This window comes from Coregonus clupeaformis, chromosome 7 (genome assembly GCF_020615455.1).
Source record: "Coregonus clupeaformis isolate EN_2021a chromosome 7, ASM2061545v1, whole genome shotgun sequence".
Lineage (NCBI taxonomy): Eukaryota > Metazoa > Chordata > Actinopteri > Salmoniformes > Salmonidae > Coregonus > Coregonus clupeaformis.
In genome coordinates this window covers 63,374,597-63,400,052 of record NC_059198.1, presented here as the reverse complement: position 1 = coordinate 63,400,052, position 25,456 = coordinate 63,374,597, and the positions used below count along the sequence as shown (strand labels likewise).

Here is a 25,456-nt window from a genome sequence, read left to right as displayed (position 1 = left end):
TCTAGCAAATTTCAGACGGGCCTGGACATGTACTGGCTTAAGCAGGGGGACACGTCTCGCACTGCAGGATTTGAGTCCCTGGCGGCGTAGTGTGTTACTGATGGTAGGCTTTGTTACTTTGGTCCCAGCTCTCTGCAGGTCATTCACTAGGTCCCCCCGTGTGGTTCTGGGATTTTTGCTCACCGTTCTTGTGATCATTTTGATCCCACGGGGTGAGATCTTGCGTGGAGCCCCAGATCGAGGGAGATTATCAGTGGTCTTGTATGTCTTCCATTTCCTAATGCTTGCTCCCACAGTTGATTTCTTCAAACCAAGCTGCTTACCTATTGCAGATTCAGTCTTCCCAGCCTGGTGCAGGTCTACAATTTTGTTTCTGGTGTCCTTTGACAGCTCTTTGGTCTTGGCCATAGTGGAGTTTGGAGTGTGACTGTTTGAGGTTGTGGACAGGTGTCTTTAATACTGATAACAAGTTCAAACAGGTGCCATTAATACAGGTAACGAGTGGAGGACAGAGGAGCCTCTTAAAGAAGAAGTTACAGGTCTGTGAGAGCCAGAAATCTTGCTTGTTTGTAGGTGACCAAATACTTATTTTCCACCATAATTTGCAAATAAATTCATAAAAAATCCTACAATGTGATTTTCTGGATTTTTTTTTCTTAATTTGTCTGACATAGTTGACGTGTACCTATGATGAAAATTACAGGCCTCTCTCATCTTTTTAAGTGGGAGAACTTGCACAATTGGTGGCTGACTAAATACTTTTTTTCCCCACTGTACATGGGGACATAGCAACAGGTCGACATAGAGCTCAGAATGATGTGGTAAAGGTGGGTGACATCATAGACGATGGGAGTGAGAAAGAGCTCCAAATGATAGTTCTAGAATCTGGAAGAGGTGGGATAGTTTTAGGGCCAGTTTCCCAGACACAGATTAGGCCTAGTCCTGGATTCAAAATCATTCTCAATGGAGAATCTCCATTGAAAGTATTTTTTTTGTCCAGGACTAGGCTTAAAAGATGCACTACGCAGAAATCTCTCCGCCATCTCCTGGTTGCTAAAATTAAAATAGTTAGCCTAATTTCAGTTTATATGACAAAACAAGCAAGTATAGTGTAGAGAATCATTGTAGCATCTAAACTGCTGTGAAATATATTTTCTATAACCCAAACTATTGTATTTTCAGCTGTTTGAAGCTGGTGTACAAAAACGAAAGTAAAAGACCCAAAAACAAAACTATAAAAACGGGAAGCATAGAAAAATAACCTTCTTAGACTTGCTTTCAATGAAAATAACAGATCTATAACATTTCTATGTGAATTTGGTCAAATCACCCAAAAAGCTACATATTGCAGCTTTAATCTGTGTCCGGGAAACTGGCCTTAAGGCTTTTCATTTAAGGCTGTGATAGGAGGGAGCACTATTAATCCCAGATAAAGAAAGGCAGACAGACAGACACAGGCAGACAGACAGACACAGGCAGAATGGGGATGTAAAATAAATCAAAACAGTGAATATCAACAAGAGAACGAGGAAGAGGCATGTCATTCTGAGATGAGGAGGTTCACACACTATTACAAACGTTTCATCGACAGGTCAGGAGCCAACGTGACAAAATGGTCACAATTAGTGGACCAATAGCAATTTACATATCAGTCAAAAGATTAGCATTTATAGCCTGATTAAAACTAGACTGAGCGCTCCCCTCATGGTGAACACAGCATTCAGTCTGGTTTAACCAGGCTAGTATCTAGTCTAGAAAAAGCATTTATAGCCTGGTTAAAACTAGACTGAGCGCTCCCCTCATGGTGAACACAGCATTCAGTCTGGTTTAACCAGGCTAGTATCTAGTCTAGAAAAAGCATTTATAGCCTGGTTAAAACTAGACTGAGCGCTCTCCTCATGGTGAACACAGCATTCAGTCTGGTTTAACCAGGCTAGTATCTAGTCTAGAAAAAGCATTTATAGCCTGGTTAAAACTAGACTGAGCGCTCACCTCATGGTGAACACAGCATTCAGTCTGGTTTAACCAGGCTAGTATCTAGTCTAGAAAAAGGGATGAGCGTGACCCACTGTTAGATAGCTCCGGGGTGAGGTCTCCCCTAGGTACAGATCTAAGATCAGCTTCCCCTCCCCCAATCCTAACCTTAACCATTAGTGAGGTAAATGAAAAACGGACCCTGGGTCAGCATCTAAGGCAACTTCACCCTATACCTGTTAGATGCTTGGACTGCTGGGTTATTGTTGCTGGATATTCTGTTCTGCAGGTTATGGTAGACAGGATGTTAGCTGGATAAGACTCGACCACCAGCAGGTGCACAGTACAGTTTATATATCAATGTGAATAAGTAACGCTTTTGTCTGACGCACTGCTGTGCTCAGGGTTGACTTCTTTGTTTCTATAAGCAACAGTTCTGTCTGATACTAGTTACGCATCAGAATAGGGGAAGGGGATGCATTTAATTAAACATGGTACCAACCACATGTAAATACAGAAAGCAAGTCTTTCCCTGAACATCACTGGCCTTCCATCCAAGGCTTATATAAATAAGTAAGGACTTTGCAGTCTGGGTCCCAAATGGCACCCTATTCCCTATGTAGTGCACTACTTTTGACTAGAGCCCCATGGTCCCTGGTCAAAAGGAGTGCACTATATAGTGAATAGGGTGCCATTAGGACATTGCAGTCTATGTGGTGAAGCGGACCTAACTGTATTATTCATTAATGAAGAGGACAGCAGCTGATGCTTCCAGGCTGTTTAACATGGAGGGTCCTCCCTCCCTACCAGACTACAGACGGTCCACCAGCTGACCGGTCGGTTCTGTCTGGTCAGCCCAAACCCAGGACAATAGGGACATGGGGGTGCATCTCAATACTATAAAGTCATTTTCTCTCCTTTCTCTCATCTGCACTGATGGGAAGGAAATTGAACAAGTGAAAGCTAATTTCTGGTAGAGATAGAGATCATCCATATTGCTTTCACCGGTCCTGTTCTCTCATTCTCTCCTATTCTAACTGGACTATTGAGATGAGGAGAGGATGCTACTAACTGGACTATTGAGATGCAGCCCGATAAGAGAACATGGTTCTGATCACAGCCTGAACACAGTAAACATGAATTCAGTCATTCTTCTGGATATGGGGGTTAAGGGTCATCAACTCCATCTGACCCCATAACATAAACACAAACAAACAGGAAAAGTCCCTTTTCATTTTTAAATACAACATTCTAAATATAAATTATTTGTAATTGTGCAATTCATTCAGACAAGAAAAGAAAGGTTAAGAGGAAGGAAGCTGCGGTCCGTTGGGGACCTTGTCAGGTACAGTTGCTGTTATAGAGTGAAACTGAGAAACTGTGGAGCCACTCCAGAGCATAGAGGTCACCAACACATGAGCAAAGACCAGCTCAGGCAGAGGCATGTGCATGTGTGTGTTAAATACAGACACACTCAGCATCCAACCCTACCCATAGGTGAGTGAGGCCTTTTCAATCACTCAGTCAAGTGTCTCTCCTACACACACTCACAAATCAACTCTTAAAACACATACGAGCTTTCGAACACACACACACACTAACGGTTCTTCAAGTGTTCTCTCCTCTCATTGTTCTGCGGGGCGCACAGGAGCTTGGGCAGAGATTGGGGTGAGGTTGGGGTGGAGTATGAGGGGTACCCTTGTTCTGTGGTGAGCTTGTACAGAGGTTGGGGGTGGTGCCACGCTAAACGGTGAGAGGCAGCATGCCAGGAGGGGAGACAGTCCGGGGCGATGCCAGGGCAGTCAGGGTGCTGTGGTCCAGTCCATTCACAGCCCTGTGGGGGACAACACCAGACATATGAACACCACAGACATGGAACACAGACACAGAAAAACAGAGGTTAGTTCATTCACAGAGGTTAGTTCATTCACAATATCAAATAGAAAGCTATTTGGGTATTCTCTGTCTGTATTGGTGTGTCTACATACTCTGGTTAGACCAACTCTGGTTAAAAATGATATAGAGCTAGAGTCCATTCAGCCTCTCACTTCTTATACTCTCTGAGTGAGTCACACTAACACTGCAGACAGGAAGTCAAGCAGAGAGATAGATGGAACAGTGTAAATACTCCTGAGAGAGAGAGCAACTCAGAGAGATCGATGGAACAGTGGGAATCCTCCTGAGAGAGAGAGCAACTCAGAGAGATAGATGGAACAGTGGGAATACTCCTGAAAGAGACAGCAACTCCGAGAGATAGATGGAACAGTGGGAATACTCCTGAGAGAGAGCAACTCCGAGAGATAGATGGAACAGTGGGAATACTCCTGAGAGAGAGAGCAACTCCGAGAGATAGATGGAACAGTGGGAATAATCCTGAGAGAGACAGAACTCACGTTTTGTCGTAGTAGGTGGTGTGTAGTGAGTGGGAGAACTTGGTGGCGTTACTGTTGATGAGGTTTCCGTTCCCAGTGATCATGTTGGTGGATGACGTGGAGTAGGTTTTCCTCACTGCCTGGTCCTTGGCAAAGTTCCTACATGCAGCTAGCTTGGACTCCAGCGCCTAACGACAGAAAAACATGGCCTACATTAGACTAATCACAAGCTGTGGATTCTGTTGTAACCTTTAATTCAGGATATATTTCCAATATACTCTGCTGTCAAGTCAAGAGAAGAGATGGAAGCCAAACTGTTGGGTTCACTCAAGAAGAGTGTTCATAATGTTTTGTCGCCAACATTAGCTTCATAGAGGGTGGATGCATAACACTGGCATTGGAAAACATTGCTACAAGAAACAAAGGTCTGATATTTACCCCCACTTTTCTAAGTAGGTCCCCAACGATATTAAGAGCAGAGATTCTTGCTGATGGGGTCAGAGGTGAGCTACCATGCCCACAGCCATTTGTTAACACTGTAGAGTGAGAGAGGGGAGAGAGAGAGAGAGGTGAGAGAGAGAGGTGAGAGAGAGAGAGAGGTGAGAGAGGAGAGGGGCGAGAGAGAGAGGAGAGAGACAGAGAGAGCCATAGAGAGAGCCATAGAGACAGAGACAGAGAGAGCCAGAGAGAGAAAGATAGAGACAGAGAGACAGAGAGGAGAGAGGGGAGAGAGAGAGAGAGAGAGAGGAGAGGGGAGCGAGAGAGAGGAGAGAGAGAGGAGAGAGAGAGGAGAGAGAGGGGAGAGAGAGAGAGGGGAGAGAGAGGGAGAGGGGAGAGAGAGAGGGAAGAGACAGTATTTAGCATATGACAGAGACATAGAAACGGTTTCACATGGAGGTACAGCTCCAAAAGTTAAGGAACTAAAAAAACAGACCTGGGTTCAAATAGTATTTATATACTTTCAAAACATTTTGAGCATTTAATTGAGACTGCCTGGAGTGACTTTTGAGACTCTTCCATTGGTTCCATTGCACCTGGCAAGCTCAATAAAGCACATGTAAAGTATTTGAAAGAAAACTAATACTATTTCCACCCAGGTCTGTTAGAAGACATGGCTGTTGACCTACCTGATGATTTAGGGTTGAGGAAGGGTTGTTCCATTCCCTTCCCTACAGGGGTGGCAGGCAGGGACAGGGAGGCCTGGACAGCAGAGTCCATCTTGTCGATGTCCAGGGTAGGAGAGCTGGGGGCTGACAACCTGTCTGTAGTCCTCTCCCTCACTGCCATCTCCTGTCTCAGGTCTGGGGGGGACAGATAGACAGAAATGAGATACAAGCACCAATACTGACATGATTACAGACATGACATTCTGTTTGGAGTCCTCTCCCTCACCGCCAGCTCCTGTCTCAGGGCTGGGGCATCAGACACACCAATACAGACATGATTCAACCAAATGGATAGGGCAGTGTTTCCCAACCCTCTCCTCAAGTACCAGCCAGACAGTTCCACTTATTTCAAATATTCCAGTCCTATCAGTACATCTGATTCAACTGGTCAACTAATCATCAAGCCCTTGATTAGTAGGGGAAAGGGAGTTAGGGGAAGGAAGGGTACAGTTAGGGGTTGTCCCCGTCCGTACCTCTGGCTTCATCCTTCAGTCTCTGAACTGAGACCAGTAGGTTCTCCTTCTGATCCAGCTGACTTAATACAGCAGTATTACACATAACAGAAAGGGTAGGTCGGGGATAGAGGTAAGCTAGGTGTTTAATGTCTTCATACCTCTGGCTTCATCCTTCAGTCTCTGAACTGACTCCAGTAGGTTCTCCTTCTCGTCCAGCTCACCCTCCAGGAAGGCATTCCTCTCTATGGCCTGGTTCAGACGACCCTCAAAGTCCTCCAGAGATACAATGGTCGCCCTGAGGGAGGGAGGAGAGGGGGAGGGAGGAGGAGGGGGGAGAGGAGGAGGGGGGAGAGGGGTTGGGGTGGACAACTGTTAGTAGCAGAAGCTGCTGAAAAATGTACAGTATCTGTGTGGGTTGGATAACTGGGTTAACACTAAGTGGAGACACTCTCTGAATACTGAGACACAGCTACCAGTCAACATGCTTTCATTTAGTTAACAACACAAAAGTTAAATCCACTTAGCCTACAACCTAGGCTTGAAGTCAAGTAAAACATTTGAATGGCTGCGTTAGTAAGGTTAGTTTAGTTCTACTATGGTATATAGTGACCTCTTGGCTCTCTCCAGGTCATCGTTGGCCTGCTCCAGTTCTCTGACGTATTTATGAAGGTGCTCCTTGATTCCTCTGGTCTGTCCCAGGTCATCCTCTAACATGGAGACCTGCTTATAACTCTGAGCATACTGCTGCTCCAATTTCTCCTACGGGGGGGAGAGAGAGAGGGGGAGAGAGAATGAGTGCGTGTGGAGATGGTTGCATTAAAGACTGAGGTGACAGGAAGGGAGAGTGTTGACATGCCAACTTTCTTAATGCCAACACAAACAGACTGCTAGTTAACATTCTTTCTCATAGTGTTCATAGACTCTAGAACTCTCTTCAACTCCTTTGTTCTCTGGCGAGGTGTGAAGTATGGCTCATAGGTGTCAGAATCAGGCCAGCCTGAGGTCTGGGTCAACAGCACAGCTAGCCTAGCTACATGCCTCAGCTCAAGACAGGCCCATCATTCAGGAGAACAAGCTACAGCCCCCTCACATGAATCCCACAGTCCTCCCAGGCCCATTCACAGAACTTTAGCTCTAGGACATTACCTTCTCTAGTCTACAGCCCCCTCACATGAATCCCACAGTCCTCCCAGGCCCATTCACAGAACTTTAGCTCTAGGACATTACCTTCTCTAGTCTACAGCCCCCTCACATGAATCCCAGTCCTTCCAGGCCCATTCACAGAACTTTAGCTCTAGGACATTACCTTCTCTAGTCTACAGCCCCCTCACATGAATCCCACAGTCCTCCCAGGCCCATTCACAGAACTTTAGCTCTAGGACATTACCTTCTCTAGTCTACAGCCCCCTCACATGAATCCCACAGTCCTCCCAGGCCCATTCACAGAACTTTAGCTCTAGGACATTACCTTCTCTAGTCTACAGCCCCCTCACATGAATCCCACAGTCCTCCCAGGCCCATTCACAGAACTTTAGCTCTAGGACATTACCTTCTCTAGTCTACAGCCCCCTCACATGAATCCCACAGTCCTCCCAGGCCCATTCACAGAACTTTGGCTCTAGGACATTACCTTCTCTAGTCTACTGCACATTCACATGTTGCTGCCATATGTAGTCTAACACAACGGCTGTCTGTCTACCACACATGAATATGGTTATCCCACGGACGGAAGAAAATGGTCATGAAAGACAGCACCTCGTCATTAAGAAGCATGTGTTCTATTATCTCAGTGATATACATCCTGGTTAGCATCATGTTCTATTATCTCAGTGATATACATCCTGGTTAGCATCATGTTCTATTATCTCAGTGATATACATCCTGGTTAGCATCATGTTCTATGATCTCTGTGATATACATCCTGGTTAGCATCATGTTAACCATAGCTCTGTGTTCTTTTATCTCAGCGATATACATCCTGGTCAGTGATATACCTGGCTAGCATTAGTGATATAACCAGTGATATACCTGGCTAGCATTAGTGATATAACCAGTGATATACCTGGCTAGCATTAGTGATATAACCAGTGATATAGCTGGCTAGCATTAGCAGTGTGGGTTAAACATCCCTCTAGTTGTCTATTTTCTCCTGTTGATCCTGCTGCCATCCTATTACAGTGTACTGCTGAACGGCCTGGGGATTAGGCCAAGGCCAGAGCATGGAACTGCTGGACAGCCAGCCAACACATGCAGCACTCTCTCTCTCGTTCTCTCTGGCAAGCAGCAGGGGCATCCAGGAGGGTGGCTTTACTCTTACCTCTGACATCCAGATGTGGTTGTTGAGCCCTGTTTCCAGTCCCTGGTGAATGGGTGACATTAACTGATATTCTGTAACTGTAATCCAGTGTTTTCTAAACCGAATCCTCAAGAACAGTGTTCGCCAAACCGAATCCTCAGGAACAGTGTTTGCTAAACCGAATCCTCAGGAACAGTGTTTGCTGAACTGAATCCCCAACCGTTTCACATATTTGTTCAATTCCAACACCAAGAGGTACAACATTTACCTTGAGGTTGTCCAACTCGCTCTTCAGTCTTTGGTTCTCTGTGTGCAGGTCTCTGAGGCGGTGTTCAGCCTGTCCTAGCTGAGCCTCTAACTCTGCCTCCAGCTCTCTGCTCCCTTCCTGGAACTCCAGCAACTCCTCCTGGGCCTCATGGTAACTGGAGGACACATGGGAGAGAGAGGACTGTTACACACAGCCACACACAGGAACACACACGCACTACCACACGGTCTCTCCTGCAACTCCACCAGCTCCTCATGGTAGCTGGAGGACACACGGGAGAGACTGTTGTTTTATGATCAATTGTGGTACTAATGTCTGGGAGTAACATCACCTGGACATTCAGACCTAGGCCTATCCTGTGTGGTCAGTGGAACATGTCTGAACACACCTAGTCTCTTAACTCATAATATCCTGTCTCCAGACCCCTTGACCCCTCACCCGTTTCAGAACACATGGAACAGCAGCAGGCCTTTAGGAGCCTTCTGTATCCTCTAATGATAAACACCTGCTGAGGTCATAAAGCTCTATCAGACCTGCTGAGGTCATAAAGCTCCATCAGACCTGCTGAGGTCATAAAGCTCCATCAGACCTGATGTACCGTCTCTGTCATAAACCTTTATCAGACCTGCTGAGGTACTGTCTCAGTCTTAAAGCTAAAATATTCAGACCTCAGTCCAGTCTGTATTCAGTCTATATGTCCAGACTTGCTGACCCACACTATGTGCTAGATACAACCTAGTAATACAGTCCAGTAATATATACAGATAGGCCTAGCTGAAAGGTCTGGACTCCTGGATTGTAGCATAGCACTTTCTCTTGTCCCATGTGGCAGTTTATCAGTCTATCATCTGTCTGGCCATAGATGTAAAGCAACTAGAACTTACTGTCTGACCATAGACATAAAACAGAACTTACTGTATGTCTGGTCATAGATGTAATGCAACTAGAATGGTCCTGCATGGCCCCTGACTCATATGTCATGACAAAGGCCAATGCCATGCTAGAGCTGAATGAATGCAGACTTTCCATGCCATTCATTCAGTCAGGTGGCTCCATTGAATTGAATTAGAAGGGTTGGTTCATGTGCATGAGTATAGGGCATGGTATACTAATTTGGTAGCCAGATATGTTAGCCTGGTCCAAGATCTGTTAGTGCTATAAAATAATGTATTAACATATGCCATTTAGCAGACGCTTTTATCCAAAGCGACTTACAGTCATGAGTGCGTATACAGTGCCTTTCAAAAGTATTCATCCCCCTTGGTGTTTTTCCTATTTTGTTGCATTACAACCTGTAATTTAAATGGATTTTTATTTGGATTTCATGTAATGGACATACACCAAATAGTCCAAATTGGTGAAGTGAAATTAAAAAAATAACTTGTTAAAAAAAATTCTAAAAAATAAATAACGGAAAAGTGGTGCGTGCATATGTATTCACCCCCTTTGCTATGAAGTCCCTAAATAAGATCTGGTGCAACCAATTACCTTCAGAAGTCACATAATTAGTTAAATAAAGTCCACCTGTGTGCAATCTAAGTGTCACATGATCTCAGTATATATACACATGTTCTGAAAGGCCCCAGAGTCTGCAACACCACTAAGCAAGGGGCACCACCAAGCAAGCGGCACCGTGAAGACCAAGGAGCTCTCCAAACAAGTCAGGGACAAAGTTGTGGAGAAGTACAGATCAGGGTTGGGTTATAAAAAAATCTGAAACTTTGAACATCCCACGGAGCACCATTAAATCCATTATTAAACAATGGAAAGAATATGGCAGCACAACAAACCTGCCAAGACAGGGCCGCCCACCAAAACTCACGGACCAGGCAAGGAGGGCATTAATCAGACAGGCAACAAGGAGACCAAAGATAACCCTGAAGGAGCTGCAAAGCTCCACAGCGGAGATTGGAGTATCTGTCCATAGGACCACTTTAAGCAGTACACTCCACAGAGCTGGGCTTTACGGAAGAGTGGCCAGAAAAAAAACATTGCTTAAAGTAAAGAATAAGCAAACACGTTTGGTGTTCGCCAAAAGGGATGTGGGAGACTCCCCAAACATATGGAAGAAGGTACTCTGGTCAAATGAGACTAAAATTGAGCTTTTTGGCCATCAAGGAAAACGCTATGTCTGGCGCAAACCCAAAACCTCTCATCACCCCCAGAACACCATCCCCACAGTGAAGCATGGTGGTGGCAGCATCGTGCTGTGGGGATGTTTTCCATCGGCAGGGACTGGGAAACTGGTCAGAATTGAAGGAATGATGGATGGCGCTAAATATAGGGAAATTCTTGAGGGAAACCGGTTTCAGTCTTCCAGAGATTTGCGACTGGGACGGAGGTTCACCTTCCAGCAGGACAATGACCCTAAGCATACTGCTAAAGCAACACTCGAGTGGTTTAAGAGGAAACATTTAAATGTCTTGGAATGGCCTAGTCAAAGCCCAGACCTCAATCCAATTGAGAATCTGTGGTATGACTTAAAGATTGCTGTACACCAGCGGAACCCTTCAACTTGAAGGAGCTGGAGCAGTTTTGCCTTGAAGAATGGGCAAATATCCCAGTGGCTAGATGTGGCAAGCTTATAGAGACATACCCCAAGAGACTTGCAGCTGTAATTGCTGCAAAAGGTGGCTCTACAAAGTATTGACTTTGGGGTGGCAGGTTGAATAGTTATGCACGCTCAAGTTCTCTGTTTTTTTGTCTTATTTCTTGTTTGTTTCACAATAACAAAATATTTAGCATCTTCAAAATGGTAGGCATGTTGTGTAAATCAAATGATACAAACCCCCCAAAAATCTATTTTAATTCCAGGTTGTAAGGCAACAAAATAGGAAAAATGTCAAGGGGGGTGAATACTTTCACAAGCCACTGTATTTGACATATGGGTGGTCCCAGGAATCGAACCCACTACCCTGGCATTGCCATGCTCTATCAACTGAGCTACAAAGGACCACTGTTTGGCATGTCTGATCAAAAGTAGTGCACTATATAGGGAATAGGGTGTCATTTGGGACTTACTCATAAACAAACACTAGGCCTATACTCTAGAATGTGGTGTCAACACTGACAGGGTCAGGCTGTACAGAGCCTGGGAAAACGTAACCACCTAAACATGTGGGGTATTTTATCCATCCATGAGTGCTTCTGTTGTTTTTCCCCCTCTCCTCTCCTGGGCAAATTCTTAGAAAACCTACTGGTTTGAACCCCCTCAGTACAGTACAGTACAGCTACCACAGCTCTGAGACTGAAACCCTATCCAAAACACAAACCTCTAGGCTTTACCCAGGATACTGGCGAGGATCTGTGAGGACAGGAAAGCTATAGCTAAACCTTAGCAATATGGCTAACATTCCATCTAACCTATCAGAGGGAAAAGTGGAGTTACTGCCATATTGCGTCCATATACAGTGGGGGAAAAAAAGTATTTAGTCAGCCACCAATTGTGCAAGTTCTCCCACTTAAAAATATGGGAGAGGCCTGTAATTTTCATCATAGGTACATGTCAACTATGACAGACAAATTGAGAGAAAAAAATCCAGAAAATCACATTGTAGGATTTTTAATGAATTTATTTGCAAATTATGGTGGAAAATAAGTATTTGGTCACCTACAAACAAGCAAGATTTCTGGCTCTCACAGACCTGTAACTTCTTCTTTAAGATGCTCCTCTGTTCCCCACTCGTTACCTGTATTAATGGCACCTGTTTGAACTTGTTATCAGTATAAAAGACACCTGTCCACAACCTCAAACAGTCACACTCCAAACTCCACTATGGCCAAGACCAAAGAGCTGTCAAAGGACACCAGAAACAAAATTGTAGACCTGAACCAGGCTGCGAAGACTGAATCTGCAATAGGTAAGCAGCTTGGTTTGAAGAAATCAACTGTGGGAGCAATTATTAGGAAATGGAAGACATACAAGACCACTGATAATCTCCCTCGATCTGGGGCTCCACGCAAGATCTCACCCCGTGGGGTCAAAATGATCACAAGAACGGTGAGCAAAAATCCCAGAACCACACGGGGGGACCTAGTGAATGACCTGCAGAGAGCTGGGGCCAAAGTAACAAAGTCTACCATCAGTAACACACTACGCCGCCAGGGACTCAAATCCTGCAGTGCCAGACGTGTCCCCCTGCTTAAGCCAGTACATGTCCAGGCCCGTCTGAAGTTTGCTAGAGTGCATTTGGATGATCCAGAAGAGGATTGGGAGAATGTCATATGGTCAGATGAAACCAAAATATAACTTTTTGGTAAAAACTCAACTCGTTGTGTTTGGAGGACAAAGAATGCTGAGTTGCATCCAAAGAACACCATACCTACTGTGAAGCATGGGGTGGAAACATCATGCTTTGGGGCTGTTTTTCTGCAAAGGGACCAGGACGACTGATCCGTGTAAAGGAAAGAATGAATGGGGCCATGTATCGTGAGATTTTGAGTGAAAACCTCCTTCCATCAGCAAGGGCATTGAAGATGAAACGTGGCTGGGTCATTCAGCATGACAATGATCCCAAACACACCGCCCGGGCAACGAAGGAGTGGCTTCGTAAGAAGCATTTCAAGGTCCTGGAGTGGCTAGCCAGTCTCCAGATCTCAACCCCATAGAAAATCTTTGGAGGGAGTTGAAAGTCCGTGTTGCCCAGCGACAGCCCCAAAACATCACTGCTCTAGAGGAGATCTGCATGGAGGAATGGGCCAAAATACCAGCAACAGTGTGTGAAAACCTTGTGAAGACTTACAGAAAACGTTTGACCTGTGTCATTGCCAACAAAGGGTATATAACAAAGTATTGAGAAACTTTTGTTATTGACCAAATACTTATTTTCCACCATAATTTGCAAATAAATTCATAAAAAATCCTACAATGTGATTTTCTGGATTTTTTTTTCTCATTTTGTCTGTCATAGTTGACTTGTACCTATGATGAAAATTACAGGCCTCTCTCATCTTTTTAAGTGGGAGAACTTGCACAATTGGTGGCTGACTAAATACTTTTTTCCCCCACTGTAGCTTACTTTTCTAACTAATTCAGATCTGGGGGATCGGGGCTGTTTCTGGACAGGACCTGAGACTGAGCAGAGACTGCAGGCTGTAGTTCCATGGGTATGGGAGAGATACCACCGATACCAACAGACACAGGGATGACTGCATGTTAGCAGTATTAATACCAACAGACAGGGAGACTCAGCATGTTAGCAGTATTAATACCAACAGACAGGGAGACGCAGCATCTTAGCAGTATTAATACCAACAGACAGGGAGACGCAGCATCTTAGCAGTATTAATACCAACAGACAGGGAGACTCAGTATGTTAGCAGTATTAATACCAACAGACAGGGAGACTCAGTATGTTAGTAGTATTTATACCAACAGACAGGGAGACTCAGCATGTTAGCAGTATTAATACCAACAGACAGGGAGACTCAGCATGTTAGCAGTATTAATATCAACAGGGAGACTCAGCATGTTAGCAGTATTAACACCAACAGACAGGGAGACTCAGCATGTTAGCAGTATTAACACCAACAGACAGGGAGACTCAGCATGTTAGCAGTATTTATACCAACAGACAGGGAGACTCAGCATGTTAGCAGTATTAATACCAACAGACAGGGAGACTCAGCATGTTAGCAGTATTAATACCAACAGGGAGACTCAGCATGTTAGCAGTAGTAATACCAACAGACAGGGAGACTCAGCATGTTAGCAGTATTAATACCAACAGGTAGACTCAGCATGTTAGCAGTAGTAATACCAACAGACAGGGAGACTCAGTATGTTAGCAGTATTTATACCAACAGACAGGGAGACTCAGCATGTTAGCAGTATTAATACCAACAGACAGAGAGACTCAGCATGTTAGCAGTATTAATTCCAACAGGGAGACTCAGCATGTTAGCAGTATTAACACCAACAGACAGGGGGACTCAGCATGTTAGCAGTATTTATACCAACAGACAGGGAGACTCAGCATGTTAGCAGTATTAATACCAACAGACAGGGAGACTCAGCATGTTAGCAGTATTAATACCAACAGGGAGACTCAGCATGTTAGCAGTAGTAATACCAACAGACAGGGAGACTCAGCATGTTAGCAGTATTAATACCAACAGGTAGACTCAGCATGTTAGCAGTAGTAATACCAACAGACAGGGAGACTCAGCATGTTAGCAGTATTAATACCAACAGACAGGGAGACTCAGCATTTTAGCAGTATTAATACCAACAGACAGGGAGACTCAGCATGTTAGCAGTATTAATACCAACAGACAGGGAGACTCAGCATGTTAGCAGTATTAATACCAACAGACAGGAAGACTCAGCATGTTAGCAGCATTAATACCAACAGACAGGGAGACTCAGCATGTTAGCAATATTAATACCAACAGACAGGGAGACTCAGCATGTTAGCAGTATTAACACCAACAGACAGGGAGACTCAGCATGTTAGCAATATTAATACCAACAGACAGGGAGACTCAGCATGTTAGCAGTATTAACACCAACAGACAGGGAGACTCAGCATGTTAGCAGTATTAATACCAACAGACAGGAAGACTCAGCATGTTAGCAGTATTAATACCAACAGGGAGACTCAGCATGTTAGCAGTATGAACTAGTAGCAGAGTTTACACTGTGGTCCTATATCGTGCTGAACTAGTAACAGAGTTTACACTGTAGTCCTATATCGTACTGAGTAACAGAGTTTATGCAACTTGGCAGTGTGTGTCTTGCCATTATGTAACAGAGGATCTAAACTTGTTTGCTGCAAAGGTGAGTGATTGCAGTCAGTACAATGCTGTTTGTAAGTAGTGTGTATGTGTGTGTGTCCATTCCACTGATCTTAGCGGTCTCATCTATGACAAAGATCTTACTCTAGTCTGTTCAGTGCCTATGGGAAGGAAGGAAGGGTAGTAGTCTATAGGTCTGACTGTGACAAAAATAAAGGTTCATTCTTCTAGAACACCCTGCTGGATACAGGATATCTGAAAAAGTGACACCAGAGACGTATTCAATAGTAACCAAACGGAAGAAAACGCACTGAAACAGGGAGGTAGGCTACTACCTGAACCAGTACAATAAGAAACGCAAATCTTCCTTGCAAAATGTTTTCCGTTACAACGCGTTTTGCTACGGTGTGCACTAATGATTACAACCCAGCACTAAGAACAACTAGGCCTAAACAAACAAGGCATAATCTAGGCCAATGAATCCACTGCTTTCTGTGTCGATGGTAACGTTAACAAAGGCCTATAGAGGAACAGGTCACGTGTCAGATGATCACATGACTGTTATGACATAACCTTGTTATTAATCTTCCAGCGTTATGAGCAAACATAAGCTTTGCTTTATGTAACAGAGCCGAGAGCAGAGCAAGCCATGTGGTTTTCTGTGCATGGATAATTATATTACTGAGAGGACGCATCAAAGTGAAATACTGAAACTCAAGCTAGGCACAATCTGGAAAATGTATGTGGAGGAGAGTAGTTCAACAGATACAATGACAAACCGTTGAATATGATCTTCTGAAATTCAATGTTTGACCATATATAATAAATCATTTGTTAATCAAGGATTTTGTTAAATGAGCTATGATTAGCCTAGACCAGTTGACATGAACATACCTTTTCTTATACGTGAGGGATAAGGCCTTCCAGTAGTCAATCTCCTCGTCTTTTGAAGTAAATTTTGGTATCATCTCTGTGTCCATGGTAGAACAACCTGAAGAGGAGGTAGAGGACAACAACATGATCATCTGGTATCATCTCTGTGTCCATGGTAGAACAACCTGAAGAGGAGGTAGAGGACAACAACATGATCATCTGGTATCATCTCTGTGTCCATGGTAGAACAACCTGAAGAGGAGGTAGAGGACAACAACATGATCATCTGGTATCATCTCTGTGTCCATGGTAGAACAACCTGAAGAGGAGAACAACATGATCCTCTGGAGCTAGTTAATTACAGACATATCCTGAAAGTAGGTAGTAGTAGTAGTAGTAGATAGTAGGCCTAAACATCTGAATGGCACAAAACCAAACATAGGGTTTATTCTTACCCAAGAAAAGTAGTGGACTAACTCATTGTAAAACAAAAAGTACATCATCTTATGCTCAGGCTGTCAGGCGTCAGGCTGTCAGGAGTCAGGCTGTTTGGCTGTCAGGAGTCAGGCTGTCTGGCTGTCAGGAGTCAGGCTGTCTGGCTGTCAGGAGTCAGGCTGTCTGGCTGTCAAGCTAGTAACCACACAGAGCTGAGCTGAGCCAGGTACTGACTGTTCTGTTCCCCTCCTGCCTCAGGTCAGGTCATGTCAGGTCACTCACACATCCAGATACAATAGGTCAGAGTCAGAGTGGATGTCTTCAACAGACACTTGGCCAATTATTGATGTTCTCTGAGCCCCCCCCCCCACCACCAACCCTATGTCCCCCTGGGCAAGGTAACAGGGTTGCCATGTTTGCAGTTTCCCTGTAAATTGGGCTACTTTGAAAATTATGTTGCAGGTGAAAATGTATTGGTCGAGGGTTGCAGGTTTTTAGGCTACTTTTAAATTGCACCACGGCAATTTCTTAAAAATATACACCACCGTTAAAAAGTTTGGGGTCACTTAGAAATGTCCTTGCTTACGAAATAAAAGCAAATTTTTTGTCCATTAAAATAACAGAAAATTGATCAGAAATACAGTGTAGACATTGTTAATGTTGTAAATGGCTATTGTAGCTGGAAACGGCTGATTTTTAATGGAATATCTACATAAGCGTACAGAGGTCCATTATCAGCAACCATCAGTCCTGTGTTCCAATGGCACGTTGTGTTTGCTAATCCAAGTTGATCATTTAAAAAGGCTAATTGACCATTAGAAAACCCTTTTGCAATTATGTTAGCACAGCTGAAAACTGTTGTGCTAATTAAAGAAGCCATAAAACTGGCCTTCTTGAGACTAGTTGAGTATCTGGAGCATCAGCAATTGTGTGTTCGAATACAGGCTCAAAATGGCCAGAAACAAATAACTTTATTCTTAAACTCGTCAGTCTATTCTTGTTCTGAGAAATGAAGGCTATTCCATGCGAGTAATTGCCAAGAAACTGAAGATCTCGTACAACGCTGTGTACTACTCCCTTCACAGAACAGCGCAAACTGTCTCTAACCAGACTAGAAAGAGGAGTGGGAGGCCCCGGTGCACAACGGAGCAAGAGGACAAATACATTAGTGTCTAGTTTGAGAAACAGACGCCTCACAGGTCCTCAACTGGCAGCTTCATTAAATAGTACCCGCAAAACACCAGTCTCAACATCAACAGTGAAGAGGCGACTCCGGGATGCTGACCTTCTAGGCAGAGTTGCAAAGAAAAAGCCATATCTCAGACTGGCCAATAAAAAGAAAAGATTAAGATGGGCAAAAGAACACAGACACTGGACAGAGGAAGATTGGAAAAAAGTGTTATGGACAGACGAATTGAAGTATGAGGTGTTCGGATCACAAAGAAGAACATTTGTGAGACGCAGACCAAATGAAAAGATGCTGGAGGAGTGCTTGATGCCATCTGTCAAGCATGGTGGAGGCAATGTGATGGTCTGGGGGTGCTTTGGTGGTGGTAAAGTGGGAGATTTGTACAGGGTAAAGGGGATCTTGAAGAAGGAAGGCTATCACTCCATTTTGCAACGCCATGCCATACCCTGTGGACGGCGCTTGATTGGAGCCAATTTCCTCCTACAACAGGACAATGACCCAAAGCACAGCTCCAAACTATGCAAGAACTATTTAGGGAAGAAGCAGTCAGCTGGTATTCTGTCTATAATGGAGTGGCCAGCACAGTCACCGGACCTCAACCCAATTGAGCTGTTGTGGGAGCAGCATGACCGTATGGTACGTAAGAAGTGCCCATCAAGCCAATTCAACTTGTGGGAGGTGCTTCAGGAAGACTTCAGATTACCTCAACAAATTGACAACTAGAATGCCAAAGGTCTGCAAGGCTGTAATTGCTGCAAATTGAGGATTCTTTGACGAAAGCTAAGTTTGAACGACACAATTATTATTTCTATTAAAAATCATTATTTCTAACCTTGTCAATGACTACATTTCCTATGCATTTTGCTATATTTCCTATTCAAACTCATTTCATGTACAGTGAAAGAGCTGGTGTAACTGAGTCTGGTTTGTAGGCCTCCTTGCTCGCACATGCTTTTTCAGTTCTGCCCACACATTTTCTATAGGATTGAGGCCAGGGCTTTGTGATGGCCACTCCAACACCTTGACTTTGTTGTCCTTAAGCCATTTTGCCACAACTTTGGAAGTATGCTTGGGGTCATTGTCCATTTGGAAGACCCATTTGCGACCAATCTTTAACTTCCTGACTGAGGTCTTGAGATGTTGCTTCAATGTATCCACATAATTTTCCTTCCTCATGATGCCATCTATTTTGTGAAGTGCACCAGTCCCTCCTGCAGCAAAGCAACCCCACAGCATGATGCTACCACCCCCGTGCTTCATGGTTGGGATGGTGTTCTTCGGCTTGCAAGCATCCCCCTTTTTCCTCCAAACATAACGATGGTCATTATGGCCAAACAGTTCTATTTTTGTTTCATCAGACCAGAGGACATTTCTCCAAAAAGTACGATATTTGTCCCCATGTGCAGTTGCAAACCGTAGTCTGGCTTTTTTATGGCTGTTTTGGAGCAGTGGCTTCTTCCTTGCTGAGTGGCCTTTCAGGTTATGTCGATATAGGACTTGTTTTACTGTGGATATAGATACATGTGTACCGGTTTCCTCCAGCATCTTCACAAGGTCCTTTGCGGTTGTTCTGGGATTGATTTGCACATTTCGCACCAAGGTACGTTCATCTCTACGAGACAGAACGCGTCTCCTTCCTGAGTGGTATGACGGCTGCGTGGTCCCATGGTGTTTATACTTGCATACTATTGTTTGTACAGATGAACGTGGTACCTTCAGGCATTTGGAAATTGCTCCCAAGGATGAACCAGTCTTGTGGAGGTCTACAAATTGTTTTTCTGAGGTCTTGGCTGATTTCTTTTGATTTTTCCATGATGTCAAGCAAAGAGGCACTGAGTTTGAAGGTAGGCCTTGAAATACATTCACAGGTACACCTCCAATTGACTCAAATGATGTCAATTAGCCTATCAGAAGCTTCTAAAGCCATGACATCATTTTCTGGAATTTTCCAAGCTGTTTAAAGGCACAGTCAACTTAGTGCATGTAAACTTCTGACCCACTGGAATTGTGATACAGTGAATTATAAGTGAAATAATCTGTCTGTAAACAATCGTTGGAAAAATTACTTGTGTCATGCACAAAGTAGATGTCTTAACCGACTTGCCAAAACTATAGTTTGTTAACAAGAAATGTGTGGAGTGGTTGAAAAACTAGTTTTAATGACTCCAACCTAAGTGTATGTAAACTTCCGACTTCAACTGTATGTTTTCATGGAAAACAAGGACATTTCTAAGTGACCCCAAACTTTTGAACCGTAGTGTATATTTAATTGTGACCTGCTGCTGCTGACTATCAGGCAGTGAGGCAGCCTGTTTCTGAGTGAGTGCGTGAGTGACTAAGTGAGAGAGTGAGTGTCCAATAGGGAGGGGGGTGTGTGTTGAGACTGAACGCTGCAGCAGGCAGCTGAGTCAGGTGAGTGAAAGGAGCAGCGTGTGTACGTCTGACAACTTGACACCAGTTGTAGGTAGGCTATTTAGATTGTCATTATAGAGACACCTATTTTCCAACCCCTTTTCCATAAATCATTAACACTCTAGAAATGATGCACATCAAGAAATAAAGCGACCAAGCACAGGAAAACTACTTTAAGCTCTTTAGAGCACATTAGATATGTTCACTCGGAGGTGGTTTAAACTGCATTCTAATGTCGACTTTGCTTATGGAAAACCATATCATGAAGGTTTTTACGCATGCTGAGTTCTTGGGTCTCGAGCGCTGTGCGAGTGGACATTTTAAATGGAAGTTATGGAACTCCCTCACGTGCATACTGTTCTGGGGGAAAGTCCACAATGAAACTGACATTAAATGTGGAGAATGATACATTTGCATCTGTTTGCCATCAAGTAGCCTATTAATGTATATGCCTATGTAGGCTACTGTAGCCAATAAATATGTTGAAATGACGATATCACTGGAGTCATTGCAAATCAATTTGTGCCACTTGTGTAGCCAACCTAGAGCTGGTAAACAGATTGAATAAACAGTCTATAACTTCAGTTTGTTGTTGTAGCCTTGTGTTATTATGCAATTATTAATGGCCGTGTTTAGTTAATTCAATTGGAAGTTATCAAGTGGGATCATGGTCACAGCTCTATCGCAATTGCTGATCAGATGTTGTTAGAATGCATTAGATTGAAGGTAAAACACTGGCTGTTGTTGACAAGCATAGGCCTATTCAGTTCACATCCATATTATTAATATTCAGTGATTGAAATTACGACACCATCCTCAGTAGCCTATTCCAGCAGGCTAGAATTGGGTAACGGAAGCACTTCACCTCGCTATTCATGTTGAATAAATTAGTCTGTCAATTTGAACTAAGCAAGCTGCTAAAATCGTTCATCTTACATCTTGGCTAGGCTACTTTAGGCTATCTGCAATTAGATGTAGGCCTATCAGGGGCTATAGGCTACCTGCATCTAGTTAACCAAACCTTGGTAAAGTTGAATTACAGTCATAAAGTCAGAGTTTAGTCAGTAGGCCTAGCCTATACCTATTGAGATGACAAGTCAATCTCCCAAATAGGCCATTTCTAACGCTTTGTATTCTTAAATTATCATCTTGCACAATTGCCAGAAAAAAAGTTTAATAAGGGTGAATTATCTTTTCTTGTGACATTCCTTTATTAGTCATGTTATTAGTCATGTTAGCTCGCAAGAATTATCCTATTATTTTGATGGAAAACTGAATTTTGCTTCTAACATCGTTAGAAGTTAAACCGAGATTCCTTCTTAATTCGCTCGATAACGTTATGGAAAAATTGTTTATTGGCTAAATGTGGCAACTCCTCTCTTGCTGCGGCCCAAAACAATGTGCTTACTTTTCAGGCCTTGTGGGTGGGTTTTGAGTAGTCATTGGGCTAGAAATGTTTGCTAGACCTGGCAACACAGAGGGGACACAAAGCCAGAATAGATCTGACCAGAGATGAGAGGGTTAACTAACTGCCCAACTGTGGTCATCCTGTCATCACAGTTACTCAAGACCCACTGACTTCAGTTCAGCCTCCCTCCACCTCCACTTCTTCTCTAACAACAAGGGCCTGATACACTGACCCAGCAGCAACACAGTAAGGAGATGTAGGATGCCCCCAGTCGGCCCCACAGAACCCCTTCATACAGACCACGGCCTCCTCATTAAAACGTCTAACCCTTTTTGTTTGGCATGGGCCACAGTGGACGGGACATGTTTTCAAAAAGCTTCATTAACTTCTATTCATGGCCATTTTGTGTGTTGAATGCCAATCATAATCACATGGAACAGAAGTAGTGTGGAAATCCTGAGCGGAAGTGTTGTGGTTGGGCCAAAGCCACTTCAGAGGGTGGATGTCTAACCTGTGATTAAATCCACACACATCTGTTTGGTCCAATGTGTGTGTGCTGTGTGAGGTTGAACAGCAGGGAGTCCCCATCCCTCCCAGTGGCTCCAGGAATAGGCAAGGCTACTATTGACCATCTCTGGTTTAGAGGGATTTCCAGCATGCATGGGTCAGTCACCTCAACCCGTCCCAACAGCAGCACTTTAAAGCTGCACTATGCAGAAATCGCTGCACCATTTCTTGGTTGCTAAAATTCTAATAGTTCGCCTAATTTCAGTTTGTGACACAAAACAAGCAGTCATTGTGTAGAGAATCATTGTAGCGTCTAAACCGCTGTGAAATATATTTTTCATAACCCAATCTATTCTATTTTCAGCTGACTGAAGTTGGTGTACAAAACCGAAAGTAAAAGACGCAGAAACTAAAATTCAGAACGGTAAGCGTAGAAATAGCACACATAGAACAGACCTACCGCTTCTTAGACTTGCTTTCAACGGGAATTACATATCTATAACTCACATTTCTATGTGAATTTGGTCAGGTCGCCCAAAAAGTTTTGTAGCTTTGTGACATATTGTAGCTGTAACAGACGGATGGGTTAGCAGTCCAGTCAGCCACCCAAACACTAGCACCGTCCTCTATACTGCACTCTGGTTAACACCAGGACGGACAATTAGGCTGCGTCCCAAATTGTACCATATTCCCTTATAGTGCACTACTTTTGACCAGGGCCTATACAGTCTATAGCCTACCAGTCAGAATATAGCCTAGTAAATAAGCAGTTCCATGTAGGCCCTACATGCAGAACTATGTGCTACCAAAAACAATGAAAGTGTTCAACAAGACAGTATGTCAAATGGCTTTTAATTCAGTTTAACAAGGGAGAGTCATCTGTCAGTTAGACAGGTCCCAGGGGTCATGTGGTCAAAGTGAGAACAGCTGTTCTCTCTCACATTCCTCTAGGTGTATGTATGGTATGGTATGCAGAGCGTGCGCGTGTGTGTGTGTGCGTCAGTGTGTGTGTGTGTTATGCAGCTCAGGAAACTGTGGCGTTACACCACTAGCTTACTACTGGGACTCATTCACAAAACTGAGGGGGTCTGAAGAGAGTGTCAACAACACCAGGGTGGAGATTGATGCATGGTGATGTCATTTAGTGGCAAACAACTGGATTGTTTATTGAAGAGTGGTTTTGATACTGTCAACATAGCCTAGTCTTAGCTGAACTAGGCTAATGATAGTATAGCCAACATGATGATCTTAGCTTAACTAGGCTAATGATAGTATCACTATCATGATGATCTTAGCTGAACTAGGCTAATGATAGTATAGCCAACATGATGATCTTAGCTTAACTATGCTAATGACAGTGTAGCCAACATGATGATCTTAGCTGAACTAGGCTAATGATAGTATCACTATCATGATGATCTTAGCTGAACTAGGCTAATGATAGTATAGCCAACATGATGATCTTAGCTGAACTAGGCTAATGATAGTATAGCCAACATGATGATCTTAGCTTAACTATGCTAATGACAGTGTAGCCAACATGATGATCTTAGCTGAACTAGGCTAATGATAGTATAGCTAACATGATTTAATGTTATTAGGCTACCATGTGAACTACACATCCATTGAGGTGAAATAGCAGTCAGAGCTATGAGAGCTGTGAGAGAGGAAGGTTTGAAAACTTAAGTCCATCTATTCATCACAGAGAAGCAAAAGACATGAATGTGAGTCTCAATAACAGACTAGCTGTTGTTGCCATGGTGATAAATAAGACTAATCTTTAGGCTACACTCAGCTGGTAGTAGTGTGTTGTGTTCATTTACAAACAGCTAGCTAGGATATGAAAGACAAAACCAGGTTCACTCACTGTCAGTGATTTTCAGCACAGAAGTCTCCGCTTCAGGAAAAGGTAGACAGATTTTTTTCTCTGTTTTTGTACCCATTCCAGTGCAGGCATGTTGGGTGGCATCCTGGTGTGCAGAACACATGGGCTTGTGTCCCAAATGGCACCCTATTCACTATTAAGTGCATTACTTTTGACCAGAGTAGTGGGCCCTGGTCAAAAGAAGTGCACTATATTGGGAATAGGGTACCATTTGGGCTGCAGTTTGGAGACTCTACTACCAAGCCAACAGCAGAGGAACCATCTGGTTATATTTACCCATGGTTTAGAGCAGGGTAGGTTAACTAGTGAACAGAGGAAGCTAGTGGAGTCTGTGTGGTTTTCCTGTCTGTCTCCACTCTCCTTTTGGCTTCCTCTTTTCCTCTGATGTGGATGACATCTCTCTGTCTGGCTGCTTACTCTGAGTGAGAGTGGGTGAAGCACTACACGGCTCACACCAAATTCTCTGTGAGTTACGTTATTTCCAGGAAACTAAAATCCTCCCACTTCCACCAGAGGTCTGGGCTGGGATAGGCTAGTTGAGGGTTCAGGGCTGGGATGTGTGTAGGCAGGTTGTGCAGCAGACCACCAGACATACTGGGGAATGCCCTATTTGGTAGGGATCTTAGACCGTTTTTACACTAGCTAGCTACATGTGGCTACCGGTTAGCACCATTAAATTGGCTTTCACAGGAGCAGGTTAGACTCCACAGAACAAAGCTGTAGCTACAGTTTAGGTGAAATTCTTACTGTATGAAGAATTAAGACACATCCACCCCTAGCGTTATGATGATAATTACAACATTTGCATACCCTGAATATCTGGTGGCGAGAAACATTCTAGGCTAAATGACACATTATTACATCAGCTAAGATCAACTGTATTTAGTTTACAGTAGCTGGCTGACCATGTACAGTCAGTGAAGGACAAGGTGAGGCAGAATAAATAGGACGAGGCCGGTAATCACTCAGTCCTAACGTTAGTCACCTCTAGCTGGTTCCATGGCTGAGACCGACTAATAGTAACAACCGGCTTTTTTGCTTGTCATACGAAACCACCAACAACAGACAACACAAAATGTCAACACTGTCTGATACTGACTGTTTGTTTCCACACAGTAAAACATTTGTAATTAGTAACAAGAAAAGGAAACCATTAGCTCGTCAATATCACAGTGCCGCTAAATCAAATACATTATTATTAGCTAGCCATGGCACCAAACGGCATGTTCAACAACCTATTTTCAGCTGTCACCGTTTGGTGAGCCACTGGCTGCTCGTCGTTCAAAGCTTGCTTGCTAAAGTCGAAAATACAGGTTAACTAGCTAGCTAGCTTTTGGTAAAGTAACCAACGTAAATATGTAAATCAATGTCCTTACCTGGGCATGTCCAATCCGTTTGTCTGTCTCCAGATTCAGTTACAGTCACCACATTTTCTATCCTGGACTGTCTTCAACGAAATGTCTGTCTGTCTGTGTTTAGAA

At 43.7% G+C, this 25,456-nt stretch overlaps 1 protein-coding gene across 2 annotated transcripts; it reads right to left on the bottom strand.

Annotated features, from left to right (window-relative positions):
• Positions 1-1,222: 1,222 nt before the first annotated feature.
• On the bottom strand, positions 1,223-25,456 carry LOC121555372 (nuclear distribution protein nudE-like 1-B). Of its 2 annotated transcripts, XM_041869202.1 has the most exons (9): positions 25,352-25,456; positions 16,161-16,257; positions 8,532-8,685; positions 6,578-6,726; positions 6,126-6,262; positions 5,474-5,647; positions 4,785-4,882; positions 4,368-4,534; positions 1,223-3,808 (listed from the first exon to the last, which is right to left on the bottom strand). In XM_041869202.1, exons 2-9 carry the CDS (start codon positions 16,244-16,246, stop codon positions 3,718-3,720), a joined length of 1,056 nt encoding a protein of 351 aa, XP_041725136.1. In that variant the 5' UTR covers positions 16,247-16,257; positions 25,352-25,456; the 3' UTR covers positions 1,223-3,717. The 2 variants fall into 2 exon arrangements, with proteins under 2 accessions (XP_041725136.1, XP_041725137.1); XM_041869203.1 differs by lacking the exons at positions 16,161-16,257; positions 25,352-25,456 and adding an exon at positions 8,863-8,966.